General features: G+C 43.4%; 1 protein-coding gene, 1 long non-coding RNA gene and 1 pseudogene across 4 annotated transcripts in view; 1 reads left to right on the forward strand and 2 right to left on the reverse strand.

Annotated features, from left to right (window-relative positions):
- Positions 1-1,241, reverse strand: part of SPOCK3 (SPARC (osteonectin), cwcv and kazal like domains proteoglycan 3) — a 113,027-nt gene extending 111,786 nt beyond the window's left edge. Inside the window, exons 1-2 of the mRNA XM_081926142.1 lie at positions 1,097-1,241; positions 666-872 (exon numbers count right to left, since the gene is read on the reverse strand). Of these exons, the coding sequence (XP_081782268.1) occupies positions 666-872 (207 nt within the window). The 5' untranslated portion in view covers positions 1,097-1,241. The remainder of the gene's footprint in view (positions 1-665; positions 873-1,096) is intronic.
- On the forward strand, positions 1-26,086 carry LOC309378270. Of its 2 annotated transcripts, XR_014171977.1 has the most exons (3): positions 1-559; positions 16,791-17,011; positions 25,536-26,086. It is a non-coding gene; the product is annotated as an uncharacterized lncRNA (long non-coding RNA). The 2 variants fall into 2 exon arrangements; XR_014171978.1 differs by lacking the exons at positions 1-559; positions 25,536-26,086 and adding an exon at positions 15,808-15,895 and having other exon boundaries at positions 16,791-16,933.
- Positions 12,752-13,225, reverse strand: LOC309378040 (E3 ubiquitin-protein ligase RBX1 pseudogene; annotated as a pseudogene). The gene has a single exon. The product of its transcript is annotated as an E3 ubiquitin-protein ligase RBX1 pseudogene (transcript).
- Positions 26,087-27,475: the final 1,389 nt, after the last annotated feature.

Genomic DNA, 27,475 nt, shown 5'->3' on the forward strand with positions numbered 1-27,475 from the left:
TCTCAGCATTTAAGACCAGCATTATTATATATTCCTGGCCTGCACGTGCACAAAGAGAGGTGGCATGGGGTGGGAAAGTCCACCCGCCCCCCAAGGCAGCCCATCACCATCAATCAGGGCTTTTATTCATCCGCAGACATCCAAGTCTCCCCAAGTAGCATTGTCTGCGTGTCTCCCTCCTCCTCCTCTGACTTTCAAGTTCTTTTAAAGGGTCCATTAAGCCACCGGATCGATCCTTACACTACTCAGTTAACAGCAGCGAGAAAGCTCCCCACAGTGGGGATGCACTTTTTACACTCAAGGCGATGCGGGGAAGGGAAGGGTGGGGAACCCAAAAAACCCTTTACATCTCCCCCCACACCACCCAGGAAAAAAAAGTTGAGACATCACAGCACCCGCCGCCAGTGGGAAATGAAGATCGTTGCAGGGGGAACAAAGTCTGCTCGCATCGGGGAAGAGGAGCGAGGGAGCCATGCCAGTTTTCGCGAAACAGGAGCAGAAAAGCGCAGGAGAACTTCTTCGGAGAGGAAAGGTGATCGCGCCCGCAGCGAAAACCCAGGTAAGCAGAAATAAGATAGAGGAAGGGGAAAGAGGAGCAGGAGAAGCAGCAGTGGCAGAAGGATCAGGCAGGCAGGCGGACGAGCAAGCCAGCACGGCACACTTACGTCTCGGAATTTGTTCCACTGTCCAACCTCCTTGTCATACTGGGAGATAGTGGTAAGCCATTGTTTATCATCCAGAAAATTGCCGCTGTCTGACCTGCCCCCGGCGCCCGGCGCTGCTGCTGCTGCTGCCGCCGCCGCCGCCGCTACCACCGCCTGACTGCACCAAGCGGCTGCCCACACACACGCGAAGGCGGCTACCTTGAGCATCTGAGGGAGAGAAGAGAGACACCGCCAGGGCGGGTTAGCCCCCGAAGGCACCCCACACACATGCGCGCGCCCGCACCCTCCCCTCGCGAAACAGAAAGGGGGGTTTCCACAGAGAAGGCTCCCTTGGCGAGAAGCCGGTCCCCCTCCGCAAAAAATTAGAAAAATAAGAGGAAGAAAAAGGCGCGAGTCGAAAGGGGGAAAGCGCGCGCTGCCCACTCCGTCACCTTGCCGCCAACCCCGCCGCCGCCGCCGCTCCGGACTCTCCGCTTCTTGCTTGTGGAAACGCAGCGCGACGCTGCCCACTGAGCCTCTTGCTGGAGGAGCTGCTGCTGCCGCCGCTGCACGCGCCGCCGTCTCGAGCCGTCCACTCAGCGCCTGGCGCCAGCGCGCGCTCCCCGCCCCCGCCTCCTCCCGCCCAGCAGGCCCTCCCCCCTCGTTCTGCTGCTCGGCTCCGCTCCGCAGGCAGCTGCTGGCGAGCGGCGGGAGATGCTCTCTCGGCTGACGAGGGGACGCGGGAGGGCCCTTCCGGACGGGGCGCGCGCGAGGAGACTCGGCGTGGCGGAGGCGGCCGGGAGGGCCCGAGAGCTACACGTGAGGCGAGGCACGTATGGTGCAAGCGCGCCTTTACGCGGCCGCTTCTTTTGCCTCCTGAAGGAAGAGCTGCTGCCGGGGAAGAGACGGCGCAAGGCTCTCCTGCGCTGTAGCAGAGGCTGGAAACAGGGGCTTCAGAGCTCGAGAGGAACGTCAGAGGAGCGTGCTGGATCGGGCCCGTGGCTCGGCTAGTCCGGCGTCCTGGTCTCAGTGGCCAGCCGGGTGTCTGTGGGCAGCGGTGCCAACTTGAATAAAATATTGGAGGGGGGCAGGTAAGCCCCGTCCCACATAATAGATCACATGACGCAGCCCCCTATTTGAATAAACTTTGGGGGGGGGACTGAAGGGACCTCAGCCGCTAGGTGTTGAGTCCTATACCTGTGGGAACGTCCCCTCCTGTCCTTTCCAACAGCTGGTATCCAACTATAGAGGCATAGCCATCGCAACCCTCTCCTCTCTGAATTTGTCTAATCCTCTCTTAAAGCCATCTAGGTTGGCGGCTGTCCTTGCCTCCTGCCACTTCTGGATGGGGGAAGGAAAGAGTGAAAAAGAGTGGCTGCTCCTGATGCCTTTCATGCGCTCACCCCCTGGGCAGGGAAGATCAGTTTCATGGTCCAAGCAACCACCTCTGCCCATTCTCTCATACTCTCTCTAGCAGGCATGGCACAAGAGGGTGGCCGGGGGAAGCAGCACCCACCTGTGCTTTCCCTCTGGGTGGTGCCGCTAGGGATATGCAAGCAACGAGAGGCGGCAGCAATCGCTTACCCAATTCTTTCTGCCAGTAACTAACCCACTGCCTCCTCTCACTCAGCACACCCAGTGCCACCATTGTGCCACCCAGAGGCAGAGGGCAGCTGAGAGGCTGGTGTGACTGCTCCTTCCATGCCCATCCCAGTTACACCACTTCTTGGAAACCACAAAAGGGGAGAAGACGGTTGTACTTGGTTTCTGCTTCTGGACTCTCCATAGGCAGTATGCTGGGCTTCCTATGTTCTCTATACTGCACCATCTGGCAGCAGGTGGGCAGGAGAGATGAATCATGGAACTGTAGAGTTGGAAGGGTCCATAAGGGTCTTCTAGTCCAACTGCCCAGGAATCTTTCATCCAATGTGGGGCTTGAACCCACAGCCCTGAGATTAAAAGTCTCTACGCCGCAACCCCAGAGTTGGTCACGACTGGACCTAATGGTCAGGGGTCCCTTTACCTTTTTACTGGCTAAGCTAAATGACTGGACTGGAGTGGTTGCTTCCACTGCCTCTCTAGATGTCACCATGGAGCCAGTTCTGCCTGCTGCTGATTCCCAAATAGGGTGAGTAACAGATAAAAGGCAGGAGTAGTCACTGCCTTTTGTTGATTTCACTCTTCCTGACTTCCTCCAGATGTCTTGGAGGAGGAGGAGCTGCTGAAGGGGCTTTCCTGGATGCCATTTCCCCCACCTTCTGCTATTGGAAGGGTAGGAATGAGGCATCACTATTTATCATTTGAATCCTTCACCATCAATAGCTGGTGATTGGCTGGCATTTCCTTCAACACAAAAGTGGAAATATTAAATATACTTAATACAAAATGGTTCAGAAATAAACTTAAAATCGTACACAACCCTAACACACGTTTAAAGTGCATGGCTTCCCCAAAAGAACCCTGGGAACTGTAGTTTGTTAAGACTGCTGGGAATTGTAGCTGTATGAGGATTAAACTGGGAACCGCAGTTCCTTGGATTCTTTGATGGAAGCTGCGAGCTTTAAATGTACAGTGTGGATGTGATCTGGTGGAAAGCATCAGGTAAGGCTGAGTTTCTTAGGTAGGAGACGTGCTTCAGGACTGAAGGATTATTTTTACAATTACATTTATATCCCATATTTATTCACTCCAGGAAGTTCAAGGTGCTATATATGGTTTTTGCTTCTCTCCAGTTGTCCTCACAACAACCTTTTAAGGTAGGTTAGGATGAGAGATCGTATGAGTGGCCAACGGTCACACCAAACAGGAACCTAGGGATCTTCCTTCTACCAAATTAGATCACTAGTCCATCTAGCTCAATATTGACTGTACCAGCTGAAAGTGGCTCTAGGGTTTCAGGCAGGGTGAGGCTGGGTAGCTCAGTCTGTGGAGCATGAAACTTAATCCCAGGGGAATGGGTTCAAGCCCCATGATGAGTGAAAGATTCCTGCATTGCAGGGGGTTGGACTAGATGACCCTAGAGACCCCTTTGAACTCTACAATTCTATGATGTCTGGGTACGGCTGAGATATACCAGGGCCCGGACATGGGACTTGCATGCAAGGCATGTGCTCTGCCACTGAATGATGCCCTTCTGCTTCTCCTGAATCTCCATGAATTGAGCTGCTTCAGTTCTGATTGGGATGATTAAGGCAAAATGATCACACACCTTTAGTAAATGCAGCTCATGAAATGCCTCTCCCCCAGCCCACCTATCTGATCCATCTTCTAGCAGCTGATTTTATCATTTTCAGAAGTGAGATTTTGATAACTATTTTAAAGCTTCCATCCCATCTACAAAACAAATACACACAAAAAAATTGCCTTGGTTTGCATCCCGTTCTCTTGGTTTATTCTAATGTCCTCTCTTATTACACTTTTATAAAACTTGCATTTCACTTTTCTAGCCTTTACTACTTGCTTTAGTAAAGCTGCCCTCTCACTGAATGAATGGAAGAGGGTGCAGGATCTCAGCCATAACTGTATCTTGTCTTTTGTAGTTTTCACAGCAGTACAGAAAGAGTTTATGCATGTACAATTTGTACACATGTAAACTCTATTCACACCTCCAGGCAAATGTGGGGGGGTTGGAAATGGGGACAGAGTGAGCATAATCTTGACTTACTCCACTGAACATGTAAAAAGGGCTTACGTGGTAAATTATTCTGTAATGAGAAGAGCAGAGTTAGATGAAGATGTAAGCATGTATGCATCCACACACACGTCATAGAGAAAGAGATGTGTTTAGGAACAAGAGTAGTATGGGATTTACAGAAGTTTCCCTCTGATTTTTATAAAAAGTGATCTTGCATATATGTGTATACTCTTTTGACAATGGAAACTAAATGATCAATTATCTCTAATTTTGCCTGTCTCAGCTTCCTGAACATTTAATAACTCTTAAGTGCTTTTTTCATATCTGTAAGTCTATCAGTCTGCACATAATTGGTTTAAGAGCCTGATTCCGAAAAAGGATGCTACAGGTTGCATTATTTGAGAAAAATATAAAAATACTAGAGCCAACCACAAATTACACCTTGAAATCCTCTGCCATGCAGAGGCAGAGAAATGGGGCAGAAGTGGGTATTTCAAATAATTTATCCAAGGGAAGGCGTAACTGGCCAACTGTTTCTCAGTGTTGGGGTTGACCATTTATTTAGTCTACTTACAACCTGCCCTTCAGCAAATGGTCCAAGGGAGGATTATAAAAACAGCACAATTAAAACAAGTACGAATTATATTAAAATCATAAAACAAAACCAACCAACAACAAAATTAACAAAACCGCAGCACAGAATGGCAATGCAGCGCCCACTCAACCAAAAGCTGGAATGCCTTGACACAACTTCTTTCCTTTTTACTAAATGTTTAGGTGCAGCTGCTGCAAGTAGCAAAAGCACTCTCATTACCCATTTTAATCAACATCATCATCATTTTATTTGTATAGCACCTTTCCACAGTTATAACAATGCTCAAGGCAGCTTACAATATGAAAAGATTTACATAGTTACAAATGTAGCAAAGTAGTCATAAAAATAAATAAAACACAACAAAAACTGCATAACCAAACTGAACAATTTCCACATAAAAATATAGATTCAAAAAAATTAATATCAATAACAGCAAAAACTCCCAACAAAACTTTCCCCAAAATATCCCATTTTCCACCCTCTACAATGTCCCAGACCTAATGTTGTTCTGGGCTATTGTTGGGGTGAGGTGGGTGTGCAGAAGATGGTGACCACCACAAAAATGGTGGGAATTCTGCAAAGTGCATTTGGGGTGTTAGAGTGTTAGAGGAGGCATAGTACCTCTGGTGGGGGAACATGCTGTGCTGCTTCTGGGGTAATTTGTCCACCATTAGTCCCCACCCTGTCCTCAACTTTCATCTGTGGTTCCTAGAGGTTACCAGCTTGCAACAGCAGCCACACCCTGGGAATGACTTCAACAGGCCGGCTCAACTGGGTTAAGGTAGCTAACCCTCAGTGAGTTAGGGGCTTCCCCTGCATGCAAATACATACTCCAGCAGATTGAGTGAATGAGTCCATTAGTGGGTACAATGGTCAAGAAGGCAGTTTCTGCACATGCTGTAGAGCAGAGGGAAGTGAGGGGCAGATGGGGCTTTTCAACCTGAGAAGGTAGCCCATCTAAGAGAAGGAAATCTCTCATCCTAAACCTCTGTTACCTTGTGGGATATCTACAGAAGAAGAAAGGGATAAGCAATAAACCCTACACAAATCCAGAGTAGTGTCCCTAAGATGATTGGATGGTGCCTCCTTCCAGCAACTCCTGAAGCTAAGCTGGTGCCAAGCGTATTTTTCTGCTTTCCTTTGGACCACATCAGTGAGTCGTCTGGGCAGCCCAGGACACTGCCCAGGCTTGTTTCTTGGGGACGTCACTTCAGTTTTGGTAACGCAGCAGTTTGACTTCATCCCTGGAGGTGTACCCATTGTCCCTCAAGATAAGCACATGCCAACAACATCTGGGGTGTTGGGGGACAGTTGAAAATAAGAAAAATCTCAGACGTTTTCTCAGAGAAAAAAAATACATTAAAATGTTTAGCTTAGTGAAAAAATACTTTTTCAAATGTTGGTTCTTAACTGTTGCAATTTAATGGGTTAAAGAGCCCACCAGCGACCTAATATTCTTCAGCTTCTGATTCACAGGGATCCAGTTTACCCAAGGGCAAAATTTTGCAAGAACTCACAACTTATTTCTCAGCATTTTCAACAGGCATATTTGTGACATCACTACCTCATTGCTTGTTTAAGTTCACTGTAGCTGAATTCTGGCGAAGTGTTGCATTCACTAGGGTTGCCAACTTTGGTTCTGACAAGGCCATTAACAACTGAATGACAGACAAAAGTTCAGCCATTGATGTTTTCCTGGCATTGAGCTACATATAGTGATGTGAAGAACTTCATCATCTGCATTTCTGCCCGACATGCAGCTATTAAATGCACAAGAGCACTACAATGGAAGAGGGAATTGGCACCCGTATTCTTCCTATATAAATTATTAAAGATCCTTGATTCATATTGAATTTGGCAGTACTAAGTTCTGTTCACTTTAACTCTGCTTTTGAAGAAATTGTTTCAAGATCCTGGGTTTTGGCATCAATCATAAAGTGATGGAACTGTAATTGGGTTTTTCTTTTTAAAAAATCTAGTTTGGTGTGGATTTTTAGGACAATGGCCTTCAGTTTGAATTTTGTGAGTAGGCTTTGTCCAAGGGAAATAAATTAAAACTCAAGGGTACACAGAGTACCTTCAGTGACTCACTAAGAATTCCTCCATATTACCTCTTTATTGAACATTTATTCTGGTTTACTTGCACAAAGCTTACACAGCAGAAAGAATGTACTGATCTTTATCAGGCGTTTGTAGGAAGATTATATGACAATGAGCATTCATCCTGATTTGTTTGTGTGGTGTTTATATGTCTTCCTTCCTGTTAATCATTTGTTTATTCCACACTTTTGTATACATTTCATTGTCACTTTCCTAACTGCAAACAGCCAGCCTCTTTTTTTAAAGTAGATTTGTGGTGCTAGGTCAACAGAGCACTCTAATCCACTTTAATTATGCAAACCTTAATTTCCCAGTTTGTGCTTAAATCCCTCCTGCAAAATACTGACAGTCTGGAGGCACACCGAAGTTATCCCTTCCCCCCCCCCTAACAAAGGTACTGTGTCTTTAACAGCTGGATAACACACTGGACATGAATTCAGCAGGTTAAAGTTTTCATAAAATCTAGAGATTTCGGTGTATCTTAATTGGTGTGTTAGCCAGGATTCACCTCTAGAGTCACCTGTACAAGATCACATTCTTTATCCTAAATAGTTTCCCTGAAATAACTTGCCACCTTTCCTATTCTTCATTCACAGTAATTATCCTGTTCTAGGTGATAAAACTATTCCATGTGTTTAACTAAATAAGGGAGTAAGAAATTAGAACACATAAATGGTAAAGACATAAACAAAAATAAATAAGTAGAGGGAAAAGCATAAGGGCTGGGAGATAAAATAGTGAATAACCATGGAAGAGGAAGAAGAGAGACTATTCTGAAAACCATGACATGGGAATCTGGAATAGCCACCCATGAAGTGTAAGTAGCGTTGTACTGATGCAACGTGGAAATAATTATATCTGACTAGAAGTGTGTGAGAGCAAATAAAATGGAAGCTACAGATATTATCAAAGGAGTTATTCTCTGTTATTACTCAGAATAAAATAATATGTGCATGTGTACTTTTAGGATACATTTGCACAGGAAACTCCCATGCTGCCAGTTTAGCACTTTATTGCAAGAAAGTTACAAAGGTTAACATAGCATGATACCATACCAGCAATACATAAGCAGCTGCACAAGCAAAAGTCCCTCGATTTGCTAACAGAACCAGAAGTATAGGAGGACAATGGGAGGAGAAATTTCCCTCCATTAACCTTGGTAGGAGTGGAAAACATTCAAACATTCTGAGTTGGCATTGGGTTCAGTGACCATTTCACCAGTGTAGTGGGGCAAAACTCCAGACCTGCAGTAACATACTGTAAGTATAGGATTGCTTTGTTAATACCGTTTGGTGCTTCCCGCATTGACATCATTCCTTGCAGCTTGTATACTGCCTTGACAGCACTGAACTCATGATTTTCATTCCTCATTTGCGATACAGACAAAAATACAGGTGAGGGATTCAGTGTCATTGAACACAGATGCCTCATTGGGACTGGATGTCCTAAATGAGTGCATTGGAGTCCTCTCTTCTCACAATGCCTTTGTGCAAATTTGTGCAGAATGAGAGGATGCAAGTTTGCCCAGCTGCACCATTGAATTAAACAGAATTCCCCTTTTTTCATTGAATTCAATGGGACATGTGAAGAGTGGATTACCTAGTTGTTGCATTAAAAACAAAAGATGGATGTAACCAAAACAGGTGCAAGGGTTCGGGGGGTTTGAAGAAAAAAATGCTGAGCTGTTTTGCAGGGACGAAGACTTGCAGCTAACGTTGAGTTACCAAATATAAATTTGTCTTATGCATAAGACATGGGCTGCTATACATGGAGAGAAAGTTCATATCTTGCTGAGCAGAAATAAATGCTTATAACGTTATATCTCTTTCTGACATGAGCCGCACAGACTATAGTTGTAACTCTAATTGAATAATGGCTTCTTGCCAGGATATAAGTTTGATTAGTTTGGAATTGTATTTTACATCTCTCAATTTCTCCTTTTGAGGCTTTCACTATTCTTAATCGAAGCCAGAGTTTTCTGGCTCATACACAGATGGTTGCAGGCTTCTCTGCTTGTCTGTCATTCTGTATGGGTGCTTCTAGATGGGGGCTTAATATTGCAAATGGGTCATTAACAGCAGGGCTTGTAACTAACCAGGTTTAAAGGGTATATCTAGATGAAAGGGGACGGATGCATAGGCTGACATTTTGATTCCAGTGATGTCATGTGGAGACTGAGAAAAGCTTGCATGTATGAACAGCGCCAGTCCCACAACAAAGAAACACCTGGAAGGACTATATATATAGAAACATAGGAAGCGGCTTGATATTGAGAAAGACCAGTGGTCCACTGACTGGCAGCACCTACCCAGGGTTACAGGCAGGGTCTTCCCCACCCCTACCTAGAGATGTCTGGGATTAAATCCAGACCTTCTGCATACAATTCAGGTGCTCTACAGGTGAGCTACGGTGCTTCCCATAGTGTGCCATGTAACTCAAAAATTGATGGGTTGGATTGGAAGCATTCACCCTGAAGGACAGCAACCTCAATGCCCTGATATTCGACCAGGTATGCTGCCAAGTTAGCATGTATATGATTGCAACTCTTCTAGACCCCACCTGCACTATGCATTTAAAGCAGGATCATACCACTTTAAACAGCCATGGCTTCCACTAGAGAATCCTGGCAAGTACAGTTTGTTAAGGGTGTTAGAAGGTCCCTTTTTCCTTCACAGAGCTTGAATTCCCAAGCGTCCTTGGGAAGGTGGATCGATTGTTAAGCCGCTTTGGGAATTGTAGCTTCGGGTGGTGGTCTCCTGCTAACTCTCATCATCCTTCCCAAACTACAGTTCCCAGGATTAATGGGAGAAAGCCATGACTGTTTAAAGTGGTGTGATAATGCTTTAAATGTATAGTGCAGATTGCGCCCTAGTAATTCACTATACAAACAATTCATGTTAAGTGGATTGGAGGGTTGGATGCATTAAGAAGGTTTGTGTCCCTGGTCACTTATATTTCTTCATGAAAGCACCAACTGGGGACTTTCCAAACCACACTGCAGCCTCTTCCCCCACCAGGGAATTGTTGTTTCTGGAAGACCTTTGGGATGCTAATTAATCTGTTCAGAAAGTGCACTGTCCCTGGCTACAGGTCATTGTCTACTTTGCCTTCCATTTCAAAGAAAGAAATGGGGCTTGTATAATTTGGAGAATTTGCTGTTGAGAACAATCTTAGCCCGGCACAATGAAAAGAGAACTTTTAAGAAGAAGCCTCACCATCGTTTCCACAGTGTTACAAACTGCCACCCCCTATTTTCCTCATTTTTCAACCATATTTCTGTCATCAACAACACTGTCCTAGATTTGGGATACGATGGCTAAGAGGCCAAAGCACTTGTTAAAAGTCTTTCTACACCAGTTGAATGCTAGTTATGCTGCTGCCATGAAAAATACACTGATGGGATGCCTCAGATATACCAACAGAACACAGTGTTTATGAGGGGTTTCAGAAGTGCCTAAGGGGACTAAAGGTAGTGACCTTATTTCTGGTTAAGCCTCTGGAACTGGTGGAGCTGCAGTGTTACTGTGTGTCCCCTTTATTTTATTTAAAACGTTTGTATCCTGCTCTTCAACTGTAGAAGACTCACACAGTGGCCTTTCTGCATGCTGTGAGTGTGCTGGGTGCATATTCCCATTGTTGTGGGCCCATTTGCCCCCCCCCCCATGTATGAAGAGTACATGTGTGTCATTACTAGCATAGTCCCTGGTTGATGGGCTATGGCAATGGTGCCAGAGTAGGTATGTCTTTTTTATGCCATCTTTTCATTGTGTTCCTTTCCCTTCTTTGCTGAGCGATTATTCCTCTGGAGTAACAGTGACATACCTTTCCTTCTCCTTGCCTAATTTAAGGACTGCTCTGCCCAAAACATTTTAATGAAGTGACCATTCCTCTAAACTTCAAGTTTCAAAATTACAATAGATTTTCTATAAAGTATTTTGAAATTAAAAATGTGCCATCTTTATGGACCCTGGGTTTGAAAAGTAACATTTGAGCTCTGCAGCCTAGTTTTCTGTATTTTCACTCTGAATTAAGTGACAGTGAATTCAACAGAACTTATTCTCAAGCATGTCTAGAATCACAAGTGTACACTGCTTCACTCCTTCAATAGTAAGGTTGCTAACTTTCCCCTTAAAAACCTCTGTGCCTTTAAAAGCTACACAGGCAGCAGAAATTCAACCATGTCTACACCCCTCCCCCCAAAAAATCAGATGTGGAGCATTTATTTGTGCTGAAAAGAAGGGAAAGAAAATGCTGAACATATGGCACATACTCTTTAAGATTTTTTTGCTGTGAAATTTTGTAAACAGCTTAGAGAGCCCTTCAGAGCTATACAGTGGGACATAAATATTCTAAATAAATGCATAATAAAAATGTAGCTGTTTACAAGCACAGGAATTCTGCCAAAATAAAATTGACATCCCTATAACTAGTTGTTTTCAGGTTTTGAAAAGAATTTCAGGCTCAGAGCTGGTAGAAAGCTGGCTAATGAACTCTGTGCTGGAAAGAACATTAGATCCTTCAGAGGCTGAGATAACACCTCCACACCATGAATTTTAGTGAAGTCTTTGGAGTTGGCTAGGTATTTTTTTAAAAGAGTTTTGATGGTATCAGTGTCACCTTCATCCAAGCCAACTGAATGAGACTGATGTCTTGGACTGCTTGTGCAAGTTACAAGAACAGCCTTCATGATAAGGCCAATAAATGATACACTGTTTTCAGCAAATGTACTTTTAATTTTCTTGTACTTCCGGCAAAATATTACACGCATGAATTTTCACTCAATTGTTTTCAGCTCCCCCATGTTTAACATTATTATCAGATGGGTGTACTCTCACTCTTCCATTCCTTTTGTAGAGAATTGATGCTGCCATATTATCCGCTGGGGGGGGGGAATTATTTGGTTTTGAATTCCCTTGCTTTTGGTCATTCATATATGTAAATCTAGGGACGCGGGTGGCACTGTGGGTTAAAGCCTCAGTGCCTAGGGCTTGCCGATCGAAAGGTCGTGGTTTGAATCCCCGCGGCGGGGTGCGCTCTCGTTGCTCGGTCCCACCGCCTGCCAACCTAGCAGTTCGAAAGCACCCCCAGGTGCAAGTAGATAAATAGGGACCGCTTACTGGCGAGAAGGTAAACGGCGTTTCCGTGTGCTGCGCTGGCTCACCAGATGCAGCTTTGTCATGCTGGCCACGTGACCCGGAAGTGTCTCCGGACAGTGCTGGCCCCTGGCCTCTTAAGTGAGATGGGCGCACAACCCCAGAGTCTGTCAAGACTGGCCCGTACGGGCAGGGGTACCTTTACCTTTTATATGTAAATCTAAGCATATCACAAGGAAGGAGGACATCGAACTCAAATCAGAACTCAGGTTTTAAGTAAGCTTTCATAAGATCATGCTGAGAAGCCTCTATTTTTAACCCTAGGGGTTTGTTTCTTATAGGAAATATTACAGGACCACATGCCAGTAGTGAGTGGGACAATGACTGTGACTCTTATCTTTCTGCAGTTAGCTACAGTCCAGGCATACAGATGTCCAGGGTTTCTACACATAACACCCCTCCATCCAGACAAGTAAGAGATATTGCTAAAGTTCAAGGGACCTTTCAGGCAGGCAAAAGTATGAGGAAAGTGTGGCCAGGGTAGAACTCTGAAGGACCAAACTGAGAAAAATATTTGTCTCCATGTCTGATCCCAACCCCGTTGTATATTGACTTAGAATTAACTTGGAATCATTGAATATCCCCACCCCCCGAGACAAACATGTTTATTACTATTCACAATAATTATTTTAAGGTGAAAACAAAAGGCAAGGCAAGTGTCTATTACGTTACACACACTTCATCAACCTTCTTGCAAGGTGAAAGGCTTATCTGAAGAAAGAACAATAAACTTGGTGGTCTTCTCTCTCCTACTAGTGCCCATACTTCTGGAATTCCCATTCTCGATTATCTAATGGACACACCTGCCGAGTCTTAAGCCAACGAGAGATACAATGGAAGTGGAAAGCATGATTGCAGGCAGCCCATGCAACAGTGCATTCTTTGGAGGTAGCTGATTCTTGGTTAGCTTGACAGTCTATGCACAGATCAATAATATGGTTTCTGCAAATGGCACAGTTGTCAACCACGATGTCCCAAGGCCAGAGTGCAACTGCATTCCACTTCTTTACTTTGAAGTGCTTCTTGCTGGCACCACTATTGGTCCCACTCGGTGTGTCCGCAACCATTGCAGCAGCCATTTTGGATAAGCCAGTCCTGGCAGAATGCTATCTGAATCATTGATTTGTAGAGTTGGAAGGGACAGAGGAAAAGTAGGTGTTGAGTAGTTCCACCTTCTCTTTCACCCAATAGTATTTCTCTTCTCCACACAAGTGACCTACTATTTGCTTGTTCTTCCTCTGGCTTCAAACATAGCCAAAGAAACATTTTTTATTATTTTAAACTCTCTTACAAGCCTGAGCTCATTCTGAGCTTTGGCCCACCTGACCTTCTCCCTGCAACTGTGGGCTACTTTTGTATACTCTTCCTTTGCAATTTCTAGCTTTCTTAGATTTCAGCTCATCTGTAAGCTCCTTATGCAGCTACACCAGTTTCTTTAGGTGCCTCCCACTTTTCCTTCTTGTTGGAATTGTATGCCTTCAATATTTCACCTTTAAGAAACTCCCATTCATCTTGGACTCCCTTCTCTTTGAGTATTTCTGATTATAGGTAGTTCCTTAAGCTTTATGAAATCAGCCCTTTGAAGTCCAGAGTGCATATAACTCACAAGTTTATCACAAGCAAAAGCATACAGACAATGTGCACAATAACTAATGCACTCTCACATTCATGCATACTTAACCTAAGAGAACAAGAAGAAGCAAGGTAGTTTGAACATAACCTTGGGGCAAAAAGACAGTGATAGGAGAAGGGTTTTACATATCCTAGCTCTCAATAGATGATCTTACAACAATGGAGGGTGACAGGGTGATGTGATGGATACAGAAAATGGTTATTGCAAAAAACTGATTTTAAAGTTTTCATGTTCTGTTGGTGAGCATTTGTCTAAGAAGGGGTTAAGTGACATAAAAGGAGGGGTTTGGTGATGTATAGGTGGGTGACCTTAACGGAAAAAGAGGAGACTTGGGATAAGTGGCAGGAAAATCTGGTTTCTGCCTGAAAGGTCATGACTGTATGTGGTCAACTCTACTTAGAGAGGATTATCCCTCTTGAATAGAGTGTCTACTGGTAAACAAGTGTTTTACATATTTTTTCCTGGTGGGACAGGATACCTGCAATGGGCCTCCATTGTTTTGCTCATCCTTTTAATTGACACCTAAGTGATAGCCATGTTTGCCTAAAGAGACTCTGCACCAGTAAATCTGAGACATAAAGTCTATGCATTTAGCAATCTTTTGACAGCCAGATAGTTTCATTAAGTTATTCCAATCCCATCTTCCTAGTGATTCCTGTCATGTCTGCCCAACAGGTAAGGTAAAAAAGCAATAGAAAATGTAGTTCCACTGAGAGGTAATTACCCCAAATGCAACCCTTTGGTCATGCCAACTCAGTTGTGGACCAAAGTGAAATCTTTCCCAAAGCACCATGGTAACAAGCTGCAGGCCACAAAAAAATGTGTCATAATAAATCTGTTGGTCTTTAAGGTGTCATAAGGTGCTCTTCTTTGTTTTTCCTACAGCAGCTACCTCTCTGGAATTTGTGACATACAAAAGTCAACAATTATTTATGAACACACCTATAGATCCTAAAAGTGGAGCAGTTGTGTGAATGCAGCCACACATCATAGGGCAACTTTTAAAAAACCGCATAAATATGGTCATCGACAATCTCATCACAAGGGATGCATATAAAAGACTTCTACAAAAGGTACTTATAAATAATTTGCTCAGCTTCCAGTGTTCAGGCTGTGAGTGCCATTGCTTATTATGTAATCAAAATGTATCACCCACATACAAGAGGGGAGGTATAATTAGGGTGAAGTTAACCCCAAGGTGGCATAAGTACAAAGAATCTTTTGGGGGAATAAGTGGAGTGGGAGATTCCAAAACTGTCCAATGAGGAATGAGCATATTCAGTGGTCACAGAATACCGATGTGGGTGTGTGGGAGACAATATGGGAAGGGTAATTATAGAGAAGGACAGGGTTGCCTGATTGAAACACAGAAAAAAGCACTTCTCACTGCAATGTTTTGCCCAGTCCCACTTGTAGGTCATTTACCTAGTCCTAGAACATTTGGGTGCATGAAGAGGGGAAGGAATGCACACAGGGGGAAGTTATGTGGTTATGGTACCTACACACCAGTACCTGATAATTATGTAACACATGAAGCTTCCCAAATAAACCTGAGTTTCACATTTGTCAGTCAGGGCAATATGCAAGTGTGAAGAAGCCTTCTGAAGGAGTTTCTCAGGATTCAACACTATTAATTATGTTCAGATATGGTTGCCACTTTAAAAAGAACTCATTTTCCCATTAACTCTACAACAGTTTACATTACAGAGGTGACCCAATCCAGGAAGACTAGCTTAGCCTCAATCTGCACAGCTAACTACTTCTTTTGTCTAATGCAGGCATAAGCAAACTTGGCCCTCCAGATGTTTTGGGACTACAATTCCCAGCATCCCTGACCACTGGTCCTGTTAGCTAGGGATGATGGGAGTTGAAGTCCCAAAACATCTGGAGGGTCAAGTTTGCCTATGCCTGGACTAATGTTTTGCTAGTATGACAAATGGTTAGAATACCAAACTAGGTTGAGGATCCTGGGAACTGTAGTTCATTAAGCGTTCTGATCTCACAAAGACAAAATTCTTTAAGAAACTGCACAATTCTTTGGAGGAAGCCATGGCTGTTAAAGTGGTATAAGAGTGCTTTAGAAGTGTGGTGTGGATGTGACACCACTTTCAGTTCTGCAGCCAAGAGTGTTCCTTGGTCAGTCAATGATCTCTTAGCTTATCCTGCTGCACAGGGCTGTTGTGAATATAAAACTGAGGGGACTATGTCTCTGTGGAGGAAATGTAGGGTTTAAATAAGAGACCTGTTCCTGTACACAGTTGCTTGGAAGCAAGCTCTACAGAGCTCTGTAGTGTGCTCTGTTTTAAAACATTTGTCAAATTGTGTTTGTATTGCCATTTACTCCCAGCATAAAGGGGCAATGGATTTCTGGTCATGCCTTTGTTCATGACTTAACCTTTGAGGTTGTTTGTTGTGTGGTGACTAATTGCTAACTCTCTAGATAAATATTCATGGCATTCCACAAGCTACTTGCCGAGCTGTCTGTGGTAAAGAAAAAAGAAGAAAAAAGATTTCCTTTGTTTGGTTTAAGCATGCTGCCTGTTAATGTAATTGGATGTCCTGTAGTTCCTGACCTGTAATGTGTGAGAGGATAAATAATCACCCTGTATTTACTGTTGTCACAGTGTTCAAGATCTTGTAGATTCCACTACATTCCCACTCCAGTCATTTTATTTCTATGGCTGTTAATTTTAATAGGTTTCCATCTCTATTACATGCAAATTGTCTCAAAAATGTCCTTTTATTTCCCTTCTCTACTTACTGGAATCAGGACTGATTTGCTTAAATCAGTAGTTCTTCAGAGTTGTTTCCTGAATCTTCAGAAGCCAATTTAAAAATGGGTTGAACCTTTGAAGTATAATAAGCAAACTGATCCTAGCAAACTATTACTTGGAAGAAATGTAGAATTAAATTAATCTTGTTTCTAAATAGGTGAAACTGGGATTTCAGTTTGTGGGTGAAATTAGGACACAGGGTTACAATGGCAGTTCTGAGTCAAGCTCTCCCTCTCTCTCTCCCTTCCTCCCCACAGGAATACAGGAAGCTTGCCTTATAGAGTCAGAGCACTGGTCCATCTAGTTCAAGCCTCAGTTGGAGATGCCTGGAATCAAATCCAAGACCTTCTGCTACAGTTCTTTGAGCTATGGTCCTTCTCATAAACTTCTATTCAGCTTACTTTCCATCCTGATGTCATAGTAATGTGGATTTTAACACTCCTGCCCCACATTATTGGTGAAGAGGGCAAAGGAACGGGTACTGTGATGACATCAGGGAGCAGGGGCTAATTCAGCTTTGCCCAACCTGATATCCTCCAGCCATTTTGGACTATGACTCCTATAATCCATGGCCATTACCAGTACTAGCTGGGGCTGACAGGAGCTGTAGTTCAACACATCTGTAGGGGAAAATAGTTGGGCTAATTCAACACAGCAATCAAAATGCATTGCCTAGCCCTACTAAGCAAGCCCCATACCACTCTGGCTTGCATGAGCCAAAGGAGTGGGGGCTTTCTTAAACTGCTCAGCTGGGGGGCGGTGGGAAGACAAATGGTCTAAAGATTTAGTCATGGTTCAAGTGAGTTTCAGCATCAAGAGTTCTAGAAAAGTTCTCATCTAATCACTTTCCTTCTAATAACTTCTATGTCACATTATTATCATGCTTCTTTGTTATTTTGGTTATTTGCTAATTTACTGACATAATTACATGACACATTCAAGAAATGTTCACTTGTTTACCTAGATACACAGTAGCTGAGCTGTAAAAATTAGTGGATGCTCTTTCACACAAACATTTGTACATGTGTAGAGAAAGTTTGCACCTTTGTTCAGTGGAACATGTGAATTAGACAAGAAGAAATGCAAAGTTATGTTCATTGGCTTTTGAAAATTTGTAGCTCAGAATCTGTCCTTTGCCTTTTGCTGCTCTGTATCAGCATCTTTCATTGTTCTGATTTGGGCCTCCACATTTTCCAGATATATTCCAGTTCAGCCTAGTTTTCTGATGTATAGGATCTGCTACAGTTTACCCTCAAGTTGACAGTGTTCAGGTAAATATATCTGGCAACCATAAACATGAAGGTGATTTTAGCTTTATCTCTCTCTGTGTTTAAAAGATACATTAAACAGACACAATGGAAAATAAAGATTCTAAAGCACTTACACTCTGTCAACTAGACCCAGATTGTGCCTTTTAAAAATAACTGTGATCTTCAAAGAAAGGAAGGTATTCTGTAAACATTCCAGAAAGGAAGTCTACGTTAGTCAATATGTAGCAATTGTTATCACCCCTAATAGGACTCACTTTTGCAAACAATTTCATTTGCTTCTTTTAGCCTAGAGGGAATGAATATACTTATCAGGTCTCGTTGTTCTCTAAATCAGAGCCAGTTTTCTGCAACAACATTTACATGAGATGCTGCTTCAAAGGACTTTTGAAAACAGGGGTTCATACATCATAAGAAAGGGGTAGGCCCATTAGCAAACTCTTGCCAACACCGTAGAATCCAGAGCCTTTGGGCAAACACTGAACATGGTTAGAAGAGACAAGATATCCCAAATTCAGGGAAACTGGAAAAGGACACATGAGATTGGGGCTGTAAACAAGATTGTTAAGACCTGGTATTCAGGGGCTGGGGTGGATGGATAGGCCAAGGGAAGGACATGCAGAGTCAGAGAACAGAATTTCTCATGGTGTGGTAGGTAGGGTGACAGTTGCATGACAAGATTTCTTTCACAGGCTTTCCAAGCCGCCCATCACATCCAGTATGAACTGTAGACCATTGTTGTTAACATTCACTATATTTCGATCCTACTTTTCCTTCAAAGGTGCTCAGTCCCCATTTTATCCGCACAACAAACCTGTGAGGTAAGCTAGGCTGAGTTATCGTAACCCAACAAGCTTCCTGGCTGAGTGGGAATTTAAACCTTCAGTCTTACCCCAACACTCTTAACTACTGTCTCTCATCTCAGAGGCTAATGGGATTTCTGGATTCATTTTGCTTAAGAAAGGAAGAATCTCTCCATGCTTACACATGGTGAACAAGAGCATACACTGCTGGTCTGGCAACAGAGGCTCTGGGACATAGTCTCATTCAGTCAGCAGGAGCAGTGGGTGGAGAAGCACCCATAGTTATATCCCACCTTCTTTCCAATAAGCTTCTCCCCGCTCCCTTCCACAACAACCTTATGAGGTAGGTTGAGCTGAAAGAAAAAGAAGAAGAAAGCTAGTGTGGTGTAGTGGTTAAGAGCAGTGGACTCGTAATCTGGTGAACCGGGTTCGCATCCCCGCTCCTCCACACGCAGCTGCTGGGTGACCTTGGGCCAGTCACACTTCTCTGAAGTCTCTCAGCCTCACTCACCTCACAGTTTGTTGTGGGGGAGGAAGGGAAAGGAGATTGTTAGCCGCTTTGATACTCCTTAGGGTAGTGATAAAGTAGGATATCAAATTCAAACTCCTCCTCTTCTTCTTCTTCTTCTTCTTCTTCTTCTTCTTCTTCTTCTTCTTCTTCTTCTTCTTAGCTTCTCCCTACTCCCTTCCACAACAACCTTATGAGGTAGGTTGAGCTGAAAGACTGGGACTGGCCCAAAATCACCCAGCAAGCTTCATGGCCGAGTGGGAATTTGAACTCTGGTCTCCCCGGCTCCTTAGTCCAACAATCTAACCATTATACTACATTGATTCTCAAGATCTTAGCATGTTTAAGTGTAGTAGACACACTGAGAGATACACAAACACACACAATAGATACACAACAAACTAGCATTATAAGATTTAAGCAGGGGGCAGTAAGCCAATTCCCAGAGTGATATAACAACCAATCCCTTTTTCACAGGGAACTTGAGGAATTATAAGCTTTGTGAGAGGAATAGATGGACTGGTTGGGTGTGATTTTTAATTGGATCTTATTGACTGCGTTTGCTTGGCTATTGAGATCCACCCTGAGATCACATGTGATAGAATTCTGTGAACAAATAAATGAATAAACAACAAGAATGTGATGAATTCAGTGGAGGCAAAACCAAATACCCCACCCTCATCCTGAATAAGGGGTGAGGAAGGGACACATCCTTGTTGCCAAGGCAACAGGACCAAAGATAATTGTGCAGCTATGCCATGCAATGGTGGCTTCTGCCCAGTGTGTCAAAACAGTAAGTGTCACAGTACAGTTGCCGTGGCAACACAATGCCTCCACAAGCCTTTTTGGACCATTTTTGAGCTCCCCCCTTTCAAAAATTCACCACAAATTGGTGTGTTTTTCAAGGGGCACAGACTATTTTTCATAAAGCAAAGAAATAGTCACAGAAATACTCATCCCCACACCATTTTATTAAATATTTAGATATTTTGGTTTGGCTGTTAATATTTCTTTCCATAGTAATAATCAAACTGCATTGTCTTATGTATTACATATATTGCATATTGCAGTTTTAAGTAAATTCCTCTTGAGATGACCATGCTGTAAGACCTGGACTCCCTCCATCTAAACTCAGGTATAAATATGTGAATAAATCATATTTCTTAAAGCTATGACAGTCTCCACTGCATCTTGATTCTCAAAGGTACACCCCAGGAATCTTGCTACCACTTGGCAGAGAGTGGGGGGTGGCAGCGTCCAACTTTTGTAACAATATATTTATACCCTGCCTTTTCCCCCTGATGGGACTCAAGGCAGCTAATTCACACTAAAATACTGGCAAATTTCCACGAAGTTTAAAAAGAATTGCTAATTGTTGCAGAACGGTGGCAAACTGAATGGTGGCAGAGCGGAAAAATGAGAAACTAAGGGAACCCAAACCAACAGATTTCCCCATCCCTATGAGAAGTCCAGAACATGGGTCATCATAGATAGCTTATGTCTGCCTGGAAATGCCCATTAAGAATAACTTTCTAGGTGATCCTAACCAAATACCTTCTCCATAAAACACATCATGAGACAAGATTTTAAGTGGCTGGTAATATAACAATGCTTCAAAAGTTGCAAGCCGCACGCATTTACTTGGGAGTAAGTTTAAACATTTACCGATTGAACTCAGTGGAACTTATTTCTAAGGACATGTGTAGGATTGTGCTTGCAAGTCTTGCAGAAAAACTAAAAGCCAGGATGGGTGTGGTGCAGGGAAGGGGAGCCTATGGACATCCACAGATGTTGGACTAAAATTCCTATTAACTTCAGCCAGCATGGCCAATGGTTAGGGATGGAGTTCAGCAACATCTGGAAGGCCATTTCCCATTACATCACAAAGTGTTGTTGTTTTTTAAAGGAAAGCCAACCACTAGGAAGCATTTAAAAAGAGTTAGAATTCATGTAGAACATTTGTGAGATGATTTCTCTGGGTGTTCAGTAAAAAAAGAAAGAAAAAAGTTTTCAATTATGTATTTCTTGAAAAGTACATGGCTAATGCACCAGCCAACTGAGGATTAACTAATGTCAACTTAATGATTAACAGGCTAGAAAGAAAGAACATGACTTATGAGCGGTTTGCTAAAGACACCTGGAACAGGAACGAGGCATTTTCTAATCATCTTCATTCACACCTAAGATATCAAGAAGGATTAATTAATATGTCCAGGTTTCACGAAAGCCAAATATAATTTCTGTGAAGAACAGGAACAAAATCACTGCATAGCTAAATTATATGACCATATTGAAAATTTTACCATGGGCAAGCTGCCACTTAAGTCAGGTGCAAACAGATTTCAGGCTATTTTTTTCTTTTTTTAAAAAAAATTGTGGCCTTTCCAAATGTTCCATTCATAGTGTGAACAGGAGAGAAACCTCTCAGGATTTCTGCAAGAGGGGCCTACTTCTTAGTGTACTCAGGAGAAGAGTGCCCCCTTGTGATTTCAGAGAATCTCACTGAGGGAAGAGATGACATGAACAAGTTGTAATCAACCATTTCCCATATTTAACTTAGATCCTACACCTTGATGTTATTTTATTTTGTATCACTAAAAATAGGTGTTTCTTTCTAATGAGCTTTATATATTCAGTTGTAAGGAGGCATCTGGGAATTCTAGAGAAATGTCAAGGCTCTGCTGCCTTGCATCTTTTTATACTTTGCTTTCCAATCAGAAAACTGTAATTGAATATTGTAAAAAAAGAAAAAAAGGCACTACAGTGGTACCTCGGGTTACATACGCTTCAGGTTACAGACTCCTCTAACACAGAAATAGTATCTTGGGTTAAGAACTTTGCCCCAGGATCAGAACAGAAATCGTGCTCTGGTGGCGCGGTAGCAGCAAGAGGCCCCATTAGCTAAAGTGGTGCTTCAGGTTAAGAACAGTTTCAGGTTAAGAACGGACCTCCGGAACGAATTAAGTACTTAACTCGAGGTACCACTGTAATAAGAACATAAAAATACAATAAATGTCTGCTGGATCAGACCAGATACTTAAATAGTTTAGCATCTTGCTTCACACAATGGGAAGTCTGGATACAGGGTATGAGTGTAATAGCTCTCTCCCACAGTTGCCCCTGATTCTGGAAGTAGCATCATCATCATCATCATCATCATCATCATTATCCACCCATCTGATTGGGTTGCCCCAGACACTCTGGGCAGTTTCCAACATATATAAAAACATAAGCATATCATCATCCTAACCAGTAGTCACTGACAGCCTTATGAATTTGTCTGTTGCTATTTTAAAGCTATTGGTTGATACTCCCTTAGTGTTAAGGACTTGGCAATTTGAAGACTTGCTCTGGAGTCACATAACCTAGACACAGGTAGGTAGCTGTGTTGGTCTGCCATAATCGAAACAAACAAACAAAAAAATTCCTTCCAGTAGCACCTTAGAGACCAACTAAGTTTGTTCTTGGTATGAGCTTTCCATGAGCCTGCAGTTTCAGTTCTAGCAGAGGGTCGTATTGAACTATTCCTGATTGGACTCAGAAACATTACACTTACTGAGAGGAGGAAGGGTGTGGCAGTGGGGAGGGTGGTACAATGCAAATGCACCTGTGGAGCAAATCTGGTACACCTGATGGTGCCTTTGCACCACACCACCCTCCCCGCCACTCATCCCTCTCCTTCCCAGTATGCGGCAGCATCTCACCTGCAAGGAGTTCAGGTAAGCACCTCCTCTGCATCACACCATTTGCTACTGCACTTAATCATCAAAACCACTAAGCACTTTACATAAAGTATCTGATACCTGCCTCAGTTGGCCAACATATTATACACATACAGGTGTAGAGGAAAGCATGGCAGACAGGCAGGCAAGCAAGTATAGTGTAGTCAATGCCCATCCACAATTAAGTGTCTGGTTTCTGGCACTCACATATTAGACTCAAGTCATTGCCAAGCAATGGCTTCATTGAGTTGTGTGTGAAGAATTCTACACACTTTAAGCTTAGGACATTTGGGACCTTTTAAGGGAAGGAAAGCGAAATAGCATCCTTCCCCCAGCACCAGCAATTTCTCTCTTCCTTTCATTATTTTCTCAATGACTCATCACGAGTATTTGATTATGGTGTTTTCTCACCCAGGAGATCTGGCCTGCCAACCTTTTGAGTCCCCTTTGTTATTTTTCTGTCAAGCCAGTCGACTTGACTGATAGCAATTATCTTCTCTCTGCTCTCTGCCCCTCAGTGTGGCCAACAAATCCCAGATTACTCAATTATTTATCAGTATCGACTTGCTCCTTAATGCTTACAAAATATTCTGAGTACAGTTCAAATAATAGCCCTGCACACACAGGGCCGCTTTATATTCGCAACATTACACAAGTACACCAACTGCCACTCCTCCCTATGAGGAGCTGTTTTCAAGTGGAGGGTAACATCTACTGTATCTCACAATGTATATATTCTAATCTCATGGAGAGTTTCTATACTAATGATGGTCTTCTTCGTGATTATCTTGCAGTGGAACAGAAGCATTTCATGTGAAAAATTCCCATTGTAATGATGATGATGATGATGATGATTTATACCCCGCCCATCTGGCTGGGTTTCCCCAGGCACTCTGAGTGGCTCCCAACATAATATTAAAAACATGACAAAACATCAAACATTAAAAACTTCCCTAAACAGGGCTGCCTTCAGATGTGTTTTAAAAGTCAGATAGTTGTTTATTTCCTTGACATCTGATGGAGGGCGTTCCACAGGGAGGTGCCACTACCGAGAACACCCTCTACCTGGTTCCCTGTAACCTCACTTCTCGCAGTGAGGGAACCGCCAGAAGGCCCTCAGAGCTGGACCTCAGTGTCTGGGCAGAACGATGGGGGTGAAGACGCTCCTTCAAGTATACTGGACTGAGACCGTTTAGGGCTTTAAAGGTCCGCACCAACACTTTGAATTGTGCACAGAAACATACTGGGCTATGAAAAAATTAAGAAAAGGAAACACTGAAAACAGAAAGCATCTAAAGATGTAAAAGAGAAATGTACAGTGGTACCTCTAGTTGTGAACTTAATTCGTTCTAGAGGTCCGTTCTTAACCTGAAATTGTCCTTAACCTGAGGTACCACTTCAGCTAATGGGGCCTCCCGCTACTGCCGTACCACCGTGGCGCGATTTCTGTTCTTATCCTGGGGCAAAGTTCTTAACCCGAGGTACTACTTCCGGGTTAGTGGAGTCTGTAATCCGAAGTGTTTGTAACCCAAGGTGTTTGTAACCCCAGGATACAACTGTATCTCAAAGATGAGGAAAATGTTTATTGTTAAATTAGCCGAATGCATTTTTTCTCAAGGGCTTATTTGCTTCTTAGCAAACTCAGTTTCAAAGACCTTGCAGGGCAAAACCTCCTAAAGGAGGAAATTACCCCTTCAAACCATATGGAATGCTGTGAAGTTTAACATTAAAACTCATGATGAAGCTGCTTTTTAAGCTGTCATACTCCTGACTCCTTTCTCAGTCTTCTTCTCATATTTAACAAAACTAAGGACTCATTCATGTTCCCATTAACACCAGGCACAGACAGTGTGGTGAGGCAGCACCAGTCACCTAACTTAAAGCTGACTTAACAGATCTTGAAGACCAGAACCCCAAACATAGATTATCTCACATTTCCCTCAAGATTAACTCATATCAGTTTGATATATCCCACCCCTCTTTCTGTATGTTTTAAACTGGACAGAAAGGTCATTAAGGATCTGTTCAAGATGAGGATAAAAGCAATCTTCATAAAGAAATTTAATTCATTTGCATAGCATTTTCTCAACTTTCCTACTTTCAACTTTTTGAAAGTCAGGAAAGTAATATAGCTCATTAAAATAATAGAAATATCATTCTGATTCAGCCAATTCTCCTACAACAACTTAGACCAGGGGCTGGCGAGGTTTACCTCACCTGGGCCAGTTCACTCCCGCTGAAATTGCTTCGTGGGCCATATTGCGTCTGCGCAGATGTGATTTCTGGTGTCTGCATCTGCGGAGGCGTCTGTGGAGACGCGATTTCTGGTGCTGCAAAAGCGCTGTGCTGGTTTAGCCAGTGGGGACTTGCTTAGTGGGCTTGGTTCAGGGGCAGCTCATGGGCCGTTTAAATGACCCCCATGGGCCGCTTGTGACCCATGGGCCACAGGTTGCCAACCCCTGACTTCGACACATTACTTTTCCTTCAGAGCTGACTGGAATTTGCAACATCCTCATACATTCATAAAGGCCTTATAGAGCTTCCCATGCCCCCACCCACGCTTAGCACCAGGAAATATTTTGGCTCCTGTTAAATATCCATTGGAGGCCCACCTCCCCCAGATATGTTTTTTCATTATTTGGATCTCAAGATTGATCTCATAATTTTGGAGACCTAACCCCCTTTCTTTTTTTCTTTTTAGGCAGAAGAAGAAGGGCTTAGGCTTGGATGGTTTTCTTGGCAACCTCTCTGCAGTGGTCTGAGCCCAGACTACGGTGATGAAGATAAGGGTACCTATGAATAATTCATCATGGAATACTCATATTTTAATCTAGCAGCACATTCCTCTCTGAAATCTTCAATGAAACACCACCCTGATAAGGAAAAAATTGCTTTCATCTCAAGGGAGCAAAAAATCTATATTTAATATGGTGAAATGAAACATCCAATTGATTATTCATAGGTTCCACAGTAACTAGTTACATACAAGTGAGGATTTAATGTTCTTATTTTACATACAGATTATGTATGAAAGTGCGATAATTCTGACCTTGTGTCAAACTTTTTGAATGTATAAGGCTCTTCAGCACATATACTCCCATTAAGAAAACCTGTATACCAAATTGTAATGTATTTTCTTACATCAAGGCTACCTGTGTTATGTAGGTCCTGTTTTTTAAAAAAATAGTTGCAGTTAAAGCTTCCTTCTCTTTATATTCTTGTGTTCATTGAAACCGCATGAGTTGTGAGGTCATCTGGCTCTCCAGAGCATGCATTCTGTAAATATAATGATGAGGAATAGCCCCTTTGCCTGGCATCTGGGAAGCTGTCATCCCCGATGCTTTTGTCATTCCTAATGCTTTTATCTACTTGAGCTACTGGAGGTATTTCTCTCCAGTCATGGAGACACACAGGACTTGTGCCCCTGCTGTCACATCACACACAGGACCCTCTCCAATAGGGAAAGTACTGGAGGGGAGGGAGCTGCAAAAAGTCCATAGGCTGTCTTGTGAACAGAACACTGAGTTCTAGCGCATGGAAACACCCGCTGCACATTCCGGGGAAAAATAAAAAATCCGCTTTTAGACTTTCCTTCAGCACACTGACAACCAGGGCCGTCTTTGCCAGGGGGTGCAAGGGGTGCGGGGCACCTGGGTACCAAATTATGGGGGGGAACCAGGCACCCCCCGCTGAAGCCGTCTAAGGTCTTAGCTATCTACCTGTTGCGAAATAATAAATAATTTTGATCAAACTGACATTAAAAGCCGGCCGCTGTTGCCACCTCCACCCTGGCTTCTTTCTCCTCCCTGGAGTCCTGCCCTGCATGGAGAGGTGTTGCTCTCTTGCCCGCCACCATCGCGGTTCCTGCATCCCTCTTCATCGCCTTCCTCCTCCTGGGAAGCTTTTAAAAGCACCTGGTTGTGAAGCTGCACGCTTTTGTGGAGCTCATTCACCAGGTTCTTGAGGGGCGATGGCAGCAAGACTCGGAAGAGCAGGACGCTGACACATGGCCTCACCTGCAACTGCAGAGAAGTATATATTGGGTGTAGACGTGGGTAGCACTAAATTTGGGGGAGCTGGGTGGATCTTTGCACCCCGGCGGGGCATATGCTAGAGACGGCCCTGCTAACAACACAAGGGCAGGGCCAGCCTAGGACATAGCAGAGGAGGTGTGTCAAATCTGTGCAGTCCCTCTATTTCACTCCCTTAACCCCAGCTGCATGGAGGGAAAGATATGAACAGGGTATTGGTCTTGTCTATATTAGGTCTCTTGCCTGAGACAGTTTCCATCTAGCTGTATTTAATGATGTGCCTTGGAACTACAGATCAGCAACAGACAATTTCTGATCTATGACTTCAGAACTTTAGAGATCTGTAACTTCTTGTATCAGATGCAATCTTCATTGCTTCTTTGGGTGCAAAGCAAGATGGATTTGCCTGTTTTTGTATATCTATTTTAATTTCACATTTCCACTCTATGTCCTTACCTGATTATTAGGACACTATTTTGTGTGTAGGACACTTTTTTGTGTAGGACACTGCTTGTATACCTGGGCTTTTCTAGCATGATCCATATAGCATCCCTATTGAGATACCACAGACACCCACTATTTGTAGTTCCTGGAAACAGCTGAAGACATG

The sequence above is a fragment of the Podarcis melisellensis genome, assembly GCF_964234715.1.
Source record: "Podarcis melisellensis genome assembly, chromosome: 9".
NCBI classification, from domain to species: Eukaryota; Metazoa; Chordata; class Lepidosauria; order Squamata; family Lacertidae; genus Podarcis; species Podarcis melisellensis.